Source organism: Tubulanus polymorphus, chromosome 6 (assembly GCF_964204645.1).
Source record: "Tubulanus polymorphus chromosome 6, tnTubPoly1.2, whole genome shotgun sequence".
Classification (NCBI taxonomy): domain Eukaryota; kingdom Metazoa; phylum Nemertea; class Palaeonemertea; order Tubulaniformes; family Tubulanidae; genus Tubulanus; species Tubulanus polymorphus.
This window is the reverse complement of record NC_134030.1, coordinates 11,168,871-11,179,672: the sequence shown is the minus strand read 5'-3', so window position 1 is coordinate 11,179,672 and position 10,802 is coordinate 11,168,871. Positions and strand designations below refer to the sequence as shown.

Here is a 10,802-nt window from a genome sequence, read left to right as displayed (position 1 = left end):
TTTTTGATCATTATAGTTTAGGAGCTCTGTGTGACGTCACTGAGCGCGCTGATCAAAAATAGTCTGCACACTGTGAGCATCACATGTTGCTTGGTTTTAAAGGACAGTGTGCTAATTGACTATACATGAAAATGGGCTTGACCAAAATTCTCTTCCTGATAGAGGAATGTATAATCGCACTGATATAGCTGTCTTGCTAGCTTGAAGGGTGTTTGAACTTTGCGGAATTCAGTTAAAATTCAATGAAATACCACAATTAATAAAATCTTATTGACGGAAATTTACCACTATATTTAAGTAATTTTTCAGTGCGTTTTAAAATTACATTGAATTCATCGTTCGAGGTCAATGATGGCGCAAACAATTTAAATTGAGTCCAGTTGGGAGAATATTCCCTTACTTTAGGGTGATTTAGTATTTTATGAATCAAGAAATTATTTACAATGGACTTATTTTCCGCTAGCAGCAAAACAACACACTGTTATCTGAACTGTCAATCATTACGTCGTGTCTATTTTAACAAATAGATATACACTAAAAAGGATGCGTGGTTCCCACGCGAGAACCAAACAAGACGGTTGTTAGTGGACGTACTCAAGTTGGATGGTCAACAACGGTTTAAATAATTCATAAAAACAGATGTAAGCAGTTGTAAACTTGTGAACAGAGGAAATATCAACATATATACACAATTGTGTCTAACTTTCTCCTGTCTGGTTTTATGTTAAATATATATTTTGTTTGAATCAATATTCAAATATCGATCCAGAAGAGCAATGCGGCCAACAACATTTTATTTTGAGTTTGAAAAAATGACCTGTTGACTCGGTAAGAAGGCTCGATTTACCGGGTGCGCACTACTATGTTTAAAATGGCTATGAAAACGGAGTCGAACCAAGAACAGCAATTAAGCTTGATGTCTCGTTTCCCTCACAGATGACATATATCAGAATCAGTTTTCTCAAAATCTGTTTCTTATCGAAGTCCTTGATTCGTGCTTGAATATGTACATAAGATTTTACAAATGAACACAAAGATATAACAAGAATTGAGGTCTTGGTTATTCGGTGACAAGTCGAATCGTTTGGAACTAAGAAAAATCCTCAGACTTAGAAAAGTCTGACTTAAGTTGAATTTCCGAAAAGTACGACTACTAATTGTTTTTGTTATCGGAAATTAAATCAACATCCTCTAAATCTAATGTATCTATTGATACGAAACGGTTTTAGGACCCTAGATTGATTGAAAGTTACAGAGAGGGGTTACGGAGAGGGAGAGGTAGCTCTATCGCATATTAAAACATTATTGCTCAGTTATACATATGGCATTCATCCATTTAGCTCAAACAACAAACACACTTCTGCGCAGAAAAATACCAAGGCTATATATGCTTAATCATGTATTTTATTGATACAGACAATAAAATCGCTGTCCGCGTTTTGTCCCCTTGCTTAAGTCACGTTTGTTATCTAATACAAATTAATAATGGTCAGCAGAATTGAAGGGCTTTCACCGTTGAGTAGTAGCCTATCTGTCATGAGGCCTGATCATGCACATGTGTTATATTAGAAATACAATATAGCTTTTCAATTTTTTTTAGGCGAAACGTTGCTTTAAATATATTCGCCGCGTCTTGATTTTCTTGAGAGATTTCTCTTGATTGTTAAAACAATATCAAATCATCCTGTCTCAAAACGTATGAAACCTAGAAATATGTAGCCAATTTGGAATTGGATGAAATGTTCAAATTCAAAATTCAAATTCAAAGCCATTCGACCCTGTTATCAAACATATCAGTGTTCTTTAAAACACTTGTTAAATATCGGAGGATTTTTAAGCCGAGCTTAAAACATTTCGATTCCTGAACTAAAATGATTATGTGACATGTAATTATCCAAGACTATGAATATGTTTTAGGTGACCGTTTAAGGTGTTCCTTTTATCCGGGAAGGATTTGTTCCAATCTCAATTTTAAGATATCAACAGATCACTATGAAAAGTAACGCTATCGAGTGATCGCTGGCAGATTTAGCAGTTAAAATCGCCACACGTGTTAGATGTTTGCATTGATACAGGCGATTAGAGGGACACATGGCATCCACTGCATATAAAACAGTAGTAGATTTCTGGAGATTTAAAGTTTGGATGCTCTGATGAACTCTATCAGCTGTTGGTTGGTTAAAGCATAGCAGTGCTAAATTTCTATGGTTATAGTACATTGCAGGTGACCCAAATGATTCGCCTGCTGCCTGCATATTATAAACCTGGAACCTACGAGCATGGACTCTTTTAGATGGATGCCTGGACGTTATAGTACAGTGTTCATGACTATAGAACCGGGTGACCCGAATTCCCCACCTGACTGAAAATCTCATAGCGGAGGTAACGCGTATATCTTTGCAGCACACCGATCTCCTTGAAAGGTCAAAATGCTATTTTTGTGAAGAAGTACACGGGCCTCTCCATCTGATTTAACACAGGGTACATAAATATTTAACTAATACTTTTAAACAAGATTTCTTCAGAATAAAAACTACGTCAAAATATCTGGCTAAAGTACAGTACCCGCTCTGGGTACTTTTTCTGATTCTCACATTCGGCACAATATGGATCTTTTAGACTAACTAAAAAATCTCAAACCTAATGGCCAAAAATTTATATGTTTCGACGCTATATCGATCCTTGTTCACAAATATACCATTGGAACCAACTCTCAATTTATTAAGAAGAAAACTCCCGGACTCCAATCTTGATCTCCCGGTTCCTGTAGATTGCTTACTTGAACTTTTGGAGCTCTGTACAACCAATCTATACTTCCAGTCCCAAGACAAAATCTATGAACAAATTTCGGTTTCGCTTTGGGCAACCCATTATCCCCCATTTTGGCTAATCTTTTCCTTGAACATTTTGAATGCGAAATTCTTCCGAAATTACGCTGCTCTGGACCTAACTTTTGGATTGGATGTGTTGATAACATTCTGTACTTTAGTTTCTGATGATTTTGATCTTAACTCTTTTATTGACTTCATTCATCAACTCTCAATATCCATCTTTGAAATTCACATTTGAATGGGAACAAAATGACCAAATCCCGTTTTTAGACGTTCTAATTCACAATAAATACTCTCATTTGTTTTTTTCAAGGCCTCTTTCTCCGTGCACTGCGGATTTGCGATGAAACCTTCCTTTCGGCTGAATTTGACCACATATCCAACTCTCTTAAAAAATTGGCTTACCCTGATCACATTTTGAAAATCGCTATTTCTAAGGCTAAACGTACTTTCTTTAATTCTAAACCTCCAGAAAATAAAAAAAAACATTTCAGAATTCATTGTAGTTCCGTATGTACCTGTTTTGGAAAAGTTTCGTCACTCTCTCCCTTTATTGGATAGACAAATCATTTTCACGTATGAAAACCAAATTAACAAGACTTTGGTAAAAAACAATCAATCTAAACCTTTGGACTGCGGAGTTTACAAAATTCCTCGTTTTGGCTGTGATAAAATGTACTTTGGATAAACTGGTCGTGATTTAAAAACTCGAATTTCGGAACACAAAAAGGATATAATAAATCAAAAACCGGCTAGTGGTGTAGCCAATCATGTTTGGAACACTGGTCATCGTTTTAATTTTGATAAACAAGCTGAAATTATTTATACTTCCAGCAATTACACTAAACGCCACATAGTTGAGTCTTCCCTAATTACTCGTCACTCAGATATTAGTACCAATTTAAATAATGGCTTTTCTCCTCATAATTCCCTTCTTTCTAAGTATATTACTTCATGCCTTGCCAAACACTAATTAGTTACTCACTCACCAATTTACTCAATTAACCTGTTCTCCTCTTTATATATACCCTTGTTTTTAGTCAATATCAGTAGTATAGTCAGAGGGGGGTTCTGGCACAGCTAACTTTTGGGCTAACTGTGCTAATGTGAGCTAACTTTGAGCTAATGTAAGCTAACTTTTGAGCTAATCTGAGCTAACTTTTGAGCTAATCTGAGCTAATGTCGGTTAACATCTGAGCAAACTTTTGAGCTAATCTGAGCTAATGTTGGTTAACATCTGAGCTAATCTGAGCAAACTGTTGAGCTAATCTGAGCTAATATCGGTTAACATCTGAGCTAATTTGAGCTAATGTCGGTTAACATCTGAGCTAATCTGAGCTAACATTGAGCTAATGTGAGTGAATGAATGTTAATACCGAGCTAATGTGAACTAGTTATCGGGCTAATGTCTATGTGTTATATGGAGCTAATGTGGGTTAACTATTGAGTTAGGTATTTAGTTACCGGTTTTTATGGTAATCTATTGAGCTGGTGTGTGTGAAATTTATAAACGAGATCATTTGAATATGGTTAGATCTGGATGAATATAAACATATGCAAATTATCAATTGTTTCGATGATTACGATCCTCGTTCTGAAAAATATCTGACGTCATGAGGGGTATATAACGTGTGTTCTCCAAAGGTGATTTCATTCGTTGAGTTGATCATGGATACGCACACAACTCCCGTGTTGAAACGAAACATGTCTGAACCTGATGCTCCAAAAAAGAGGCCTCGAAGACTGAATTTCAAGAATTTAAAGCTAGATATTAACGCTGCTAAGCCTGGTATGTATGTGTAATTAATTTGTTTGTTTGTAAAACATCCTCTCCTCCTTTGAGTTATTTATTGTTTCACTTGTAATGTAACCATATTATCTTTTCTTTTGTCATAGATACGGTTGTTAAAGAGAATGCTTGTGTACAAACGGATATAAAACTGAGTGAGTCTAAAGAAGAATACGTCTATGCGAAAGCGGATGTGAAACGTCATTATCTGGGCAATTTAGTGTTTGCGTGTGTCAGCGAGTGGCAGGATGTTAAACGTGTTGACATACGAACTTATGAACTCAGTGATGACCTTCGATTATTTCCAACGAAACGCGGCATTAGCCTACACCTGCAAGAATGGGCTAATCTCGACTGGCATAGAGATTCCATAAATTCCGCCATCAATTCGTTTAATGAAAGCAACAATAACAATAATATCATAGAGGATTTTCGATTACACGTCGGTAGGAACCGATACGTGACCGTGTTCAAACGTTTCAATAAGGTTATAATCGACATTAGATATTTTTGTTATATAGCTGCAACGGAACAACGAGTTCATACGAAAACCGGGATAGAACTATCTGAAAAACAGTGGGAGAAACTGATGAATATTTCTTTCGTTGATTTGGAACCTGAACTCGTTGGGATGAAAGCGTGTATGTTCAATGATGATCATCAGAATCAGATGGGTGCTCTCCAGTGTGTTTACTGTAATCCTCATCCTGTATTCCAAATCGATGATTAATGAATATATGTATCTCCTGTATCCTCAATCCATATATAGATAAATATCAAAAACTAAAGTCATGAATTATGTTAATAATCAAATGCTGGTTTTTTCTTTATTTATTTTAAAAAAGAATTATAGGGAAATTGGCATAAAAAAGTAGAAAAGGAAGAAAAAAAAAAAAACGGGAAAAGGTGCGCTTAGAGGGGGTACGAGTTAGATCCCATCCCTGAAATAAAAAGAAATATAGAAAACACTTATAACGATATTAAACCAATGGTTTACCAACTTTCATATAATCTTAAATAAATAGATAAGATAAATAAATAAATATATATATTAGTTAAATAGTTTAAAGTAAAACTGAAAACATAAACGCATGTATAAGTGAGTGTAAATAAATCAATGTTTATAACTATGAATAAATAAAGATATGCAAATATATATTAAGTATAACGACTTGTTCTTTTAATGATGATTTATCTCCGGAATTTTATGATGACCATAAGCATATGTGCTTACACCATCATCTAGTATATAACGTTTGTCGTCGTATGGTGATAATCCGACTTTATTTAAATTAACTGAATGTAACTTATGATTGAAGCTCCGGATAGACCGCATGTTAGCCATCATACGTGATTGATTACGCAAGCAATCAACGTAGTTATTATGGGATACGGACTGCTTAACGACGTACTTCGCAACACCTTTTGCAGTTTTCTTTTCCACAAGTGTTCCGTTGTTATCCGGAGAAAGATATGTCATTGAATACATCTTACTCCGTAAACCGCAGAACACTTTAACGGGAAAAGAATTGGTCTCATCCTTAAATTTGCCTAGTACTTTCTTATTTTTGTCCGAGAATAAAGGATGGCCGGTGGGATAGGCTGAAAAGTCGAACTGGTCGGAAATCCCCGCCATATCCGTGTACAAATCGTTGCTGCGAATAGCGTACGTTAAACTATCCGTATCTGTAAAAAGAAGTTTAGCGTTATCCCCGTATCCTGCCTTGATGGTGTTATAATGAAAATCATACATTAACGTTTTGCTTATGTCTAAAATTGAAAAGCCAAGATACACAGGCTTATCCAACTTGATCGAAATCTGCTGTTTTTTTACCCCCACAACATTCTCCGAAATAATGTTCCATGAAATCGTAGATGGCTTCGCTAGAGCTTTTCTCAATTTCCCCGGTTCGTTAATAATTTGGTAGTTGATTCGATTCCTAATGTTCTCCATTGTCTTGCCAAAACTTGCATTATTCAGTAATTTGTACATATCTTTCTCAAAATTGGATTTCGCATTTTTTCGGAATTCGGTATTCAAAGCAATGTACGGTGACATCCAGGCTGATTGTCGAAAATGGAGAACACGATGAATCTTTGTTAATTTCATACCAAGTTTCATGTAAAGCCTCAAATTCCTATAATGAACAATATACCGAGTTTTATTGTAAAGATTAGGGATAAGCTTGTGTATCTTGCTGGACGATAGTTTCAAAGTCTGAAATAGAAGCTTTTGATACGGAGATAACATTAAATCTTCGTTGACTAACATGCGCTCCGGAGCTAACGGTAAATCGTTATGTAGATCGTGTAACTCGGCACCGTATTCAAGGTCCACTTCGAGTATCATGCCGAAATGGGCGTCGTCCGTCATCGTTAAAATATCCTGAGCGTCGGGCCAAAGGGGATCGTTTTCTGTTTCTAACCACCTAAATTCACCAACAGGCAATGCCTGAGACATTGCCCACCCATACAGATTATTAGCATCTAAATACATGATATAAGATGACTCCTTGGCCTCGTCGTAATCGGCGAAATACTTGTTATTAGCCTCGAAATATCGATGGGTAATAACAGATATTCCGCCGCGTATCCCCTGTTCTATGAACAAATACATATCGACTTCAGTGAACAATTGAAGTTCGACTTTTGTCAGTTTCAAGCAGGCATCCCATGAGTAGCCGGGTAGAGTGTAGTAATGACAAGGATCTAATCCGTAGCTCTTATGAGCGAACTTGCGGAATTCCTCGAAAATATCTGAAAGTAGCAATACGTCGGTTCTAAGATAGAGATCGTGATACTCGCCCATGTTTGCCATGTTAAACTGCGACCAAATATTCTGTGCATGTTTGTAGTCATCTACCGAAATTTCAGTGTTCGTCAGGGTGTTGGTAAATGCCTCCTTAGGAGGGAGACTTGTCTCATTAAATTTCTCCGAACCTGTCATGTAGTCGTATGGGTAAACACCTTTACGTAATAAAAGATCAAGTTTATTGGCGGGGAACTCCGAGTTTAAATGAATGAATTTCTCTCTACCCGAATTGACCAAATTTTCCGTAAGAGTACTGAGAGAGGTATTGAGAAATGCCAACGAGTCGATGAAGCGTAGGGGACCAAGTGTAAATCCGATAAACTTTTCAGTGTTCGTCGGGATCACTGAAATTCTATACCCCCTAAATTCAACCAAGCCCAATGATCTAATAATTTCATGACTGTCATAACTTTTCAAGTTATGAAATATCACAGGTATGAAATTAGGAACCCTATAACTCAGATTACATGAATTACAAGCTGGGCCTCTGTATTTGCCGGTTATATGATCGTGATCCCGACATTTCTTACCATTTATGGTTTCCTTACATATATGACAAATATCAGTTGATTTGAAGTGTGTTTCATCGACGTCGTTCATAACCAAAGGTTGAGGATTTTTGTATTCCTGTAATATTTCCTCTGCTTTTTCGAGGAGGGATGTTAAGAATTTCTTCATAACATCGTCTCCTCTATAAAGGACTGTCGGATGGGAATGTCTGGTGTCAGGGCCAACGACTTTAAAACAAAATCCACACGGTTCATGAACCTGATAACGATATGTCCAAGATTGATTCTGGTTCAATTTACACCCCTCAATCGGTTCTAAAAACATTTCGAAGTCAGCATATATCACATATGGCAGTTTGTGCTGTTTTGTGACATTAACAAATTTCAAGACATTCTCATCTGTCGGTGGCATGATTGTCTTTTGTATTCCTTGAATACAGTACCGAGTATGAACATCAAGATTTTCTTGCGATAAAAAAGAGTGCATGCACTTAAAACACCAAAAACATTTGGCTTTCTTTTTGTTTAGATGGAAAAGGAATTTACTAAGGTCATTTATCAAACAATAATGGGCGTTATCGTTATCAACTAGTAATAATAAATTAACATGATTTGCGCGTGGATTATCACTCAAACGACGAACAAAAATATTTCCATCCTCATAGGCAAATACGTTAACTGATATATCGTTTTGCTGTTCGAAAATGGGTATTTGTTCTACGGTTACTGGATAATTGATATTGTTCATATTCAATTCGTCTCTGTACCGTAAATACTTAGATACTCGTTGGGGGTTCGTGTCCATTCGGTGGAGGTGGGCGAGTATAGACCAAAGAAAGCACATATTGTCGAAATTTTGGATATTTATAACCCCTCCTCGTGAAACGATTACACGAGGAGAGGGTATATACGAACCTCCACCTAATGGTTCATATATGCCGACGTGTAGATCGAACACTTCGACATAATCAAACCTCCAACCAGTACCCTCAGTATTGTATTGTTCCAATAATTGGATCATTTTATTCTTAGCCTGATCCAAGAGCTCGTCAAATTGTTCACCATTGAAAGCACTTCGAGTGTGGCTAGTAAAATACACAGTCCTTTGTTGATGGACACCATCGATATCTTTTTCTAAAATTATATGAATGCTGGTAAACCATTTTATCCCACCCAATCTACTTAAATCATCTTTAAGCAGTCGGATGAGATGCGGTTTGATATCGTTATAAAATTTAATTAAATCAAACTTGTTGTTTTCAGTGGATGGGAACTCGTATTTTCGTACATACCCCTCTAAGGCGCCACCTTGCCGGATCCCGATGAGGGCAAGAGTTTCCTCATCAAGATCCGGTAACTCTTCCCATTCCCATTCCAGTGGTGCCCCTCCTGCTGCTGCTGCTGCTGCTGCTGCTGCTGCTGCCGCTGCTGGTGGTGCCCCTGCTGCTGCTGGTGGTGCCCCTACTACTGCTGGCACTGCTGCTGGCACTGCTGCTGCTGCTGGTGGGGCCCCTACTGCTGCTGCTGGCAATACTGCTGCTGGCACTGATGCTGCTGGTGGCGCCCCTACTGCTGCTGCTGGCAATACTGCTGCTGGCACTGCTGCTGCTGGCACTGATGCTGCTGGCGGCGCCCCTACTGCTGCTGCTGGCACTGCTGCTGCTGGCGGCGCCCCTACTGCTGCTGCTGGCGGTGCCGGTGCTTCAAGGACCAGTCGCCGTCGTGCCGCTGGGATTGGGAGGGGTCTCGCACAACGTGATTGGTGCCTGTCCCGGTAGGCCGTCGTGCTAAACCCCTCCCCGCATTTGGCACAAAGCGGTTTACTCTTTTTGTGCACCCGGTTAATGTGCCGGGATCTCGAGCTGGCGTGTGCGAACACCAGCTCGCACATTGTGCACCCATACCGCTTGGGTAGGGCGACTGGTCCTAAGCTGAGTCGTTCTGATACTTGTTTCTGTGCCATCTAAAGAAAAAGAAAGGAAGACAGAAATAAATATAATGTGTGGATAATAATCTTTAAAATGAACGTGTTTTGGATAGATCGCTGTTAATTTTGATTCTGTTAATCTGTGGTAAAAGGGGGCAATGGAAATAGCTGATTTACCGCCGACTAAATTGCAAGGATGGTTCACGTCGATTATCAATGGAATGACTGGTATCGGGAAGACAGTCTTTACTAAAAGATTGATTGAAGAAAGAATGTTCGATCCATTTCCCGATCGTATAGTTTGGGTGTACGCCGAAGATCAGGAAATCTATCACGATACAGAGGGAGTTGAGTTTATTAAGGGTTTAACAGAGGAATTGTACGAAAGTTTGTCAGGTTCAGAGACAACAAAACTACTTATTTTGGATGATGTATTGAACGAGTGCGACCCCAAATTATTGGAGACCATTTTTACACGTGGTAGTCATCATAGAAAACTTCAAGTGATTCTAATATCGCAAACCCTTTTCCCGAGAGGACCTCATTTTCGGACAATATCGTTAAACACGCATTATATAGTTCTATTCAAGCATCCGAGGGATCGACTCCAAGTAAAGACTTTAGCGATGCAGTCCGGGTTAGGTAAATCGCTCGAGGAGGCGTTTACAGATGCGACCTCAATTTCACCGCGTGGATATCTATTTTGTGATTTCAAACCACAAACGTCGGACAAATGGAGATTACGCACACGAATATTTCCCAGCGAGGGATATCATATTTATTATAAGATAAAAAGTATTAAATAATGTAATTTCACGCGAACATCGTCAATTGATAAAATGAGGAACCACTTGCATTTGAAGGAATTCGCTCCTCACTTAAGACTTTTATGCGATGGAAAGAAAAATATGCGCGATGCGATTCTGTCATCATC

General features: G+C 38.2%; 1 protein-coding gene across 1 annotated transcript; it reads right to left on the bottom strand.

Moving 5' to 3' along the window:
• Positions 1–5,800: 5,800 nt before the first annotated feature.
• Positions 5,801–8,353, bottom strand: LOC141907740 (uncharacterized). Its single transcript, XM_074797481.1, has one exon. It carries the CDS (start codon positions 8,351–8,353, stop codon positions 5,801–5,803), a length of 2,553 nt encoding a protein of 850 aa, XP_074653582.1.
• Between the last annotated feature and the right edge of the window lie 2,449 nt (positions 8,354–10,802).

What these genes read in the sequence shown, in the direction of transcription:
- LOC141907740 (XM_074797481.1), bottom strand. Translation starts at nt 8,353, where the DNA reads ATGCCACCGACAGATGAGAATGTCTTGAAATTTGTTAATGTCACAAAA.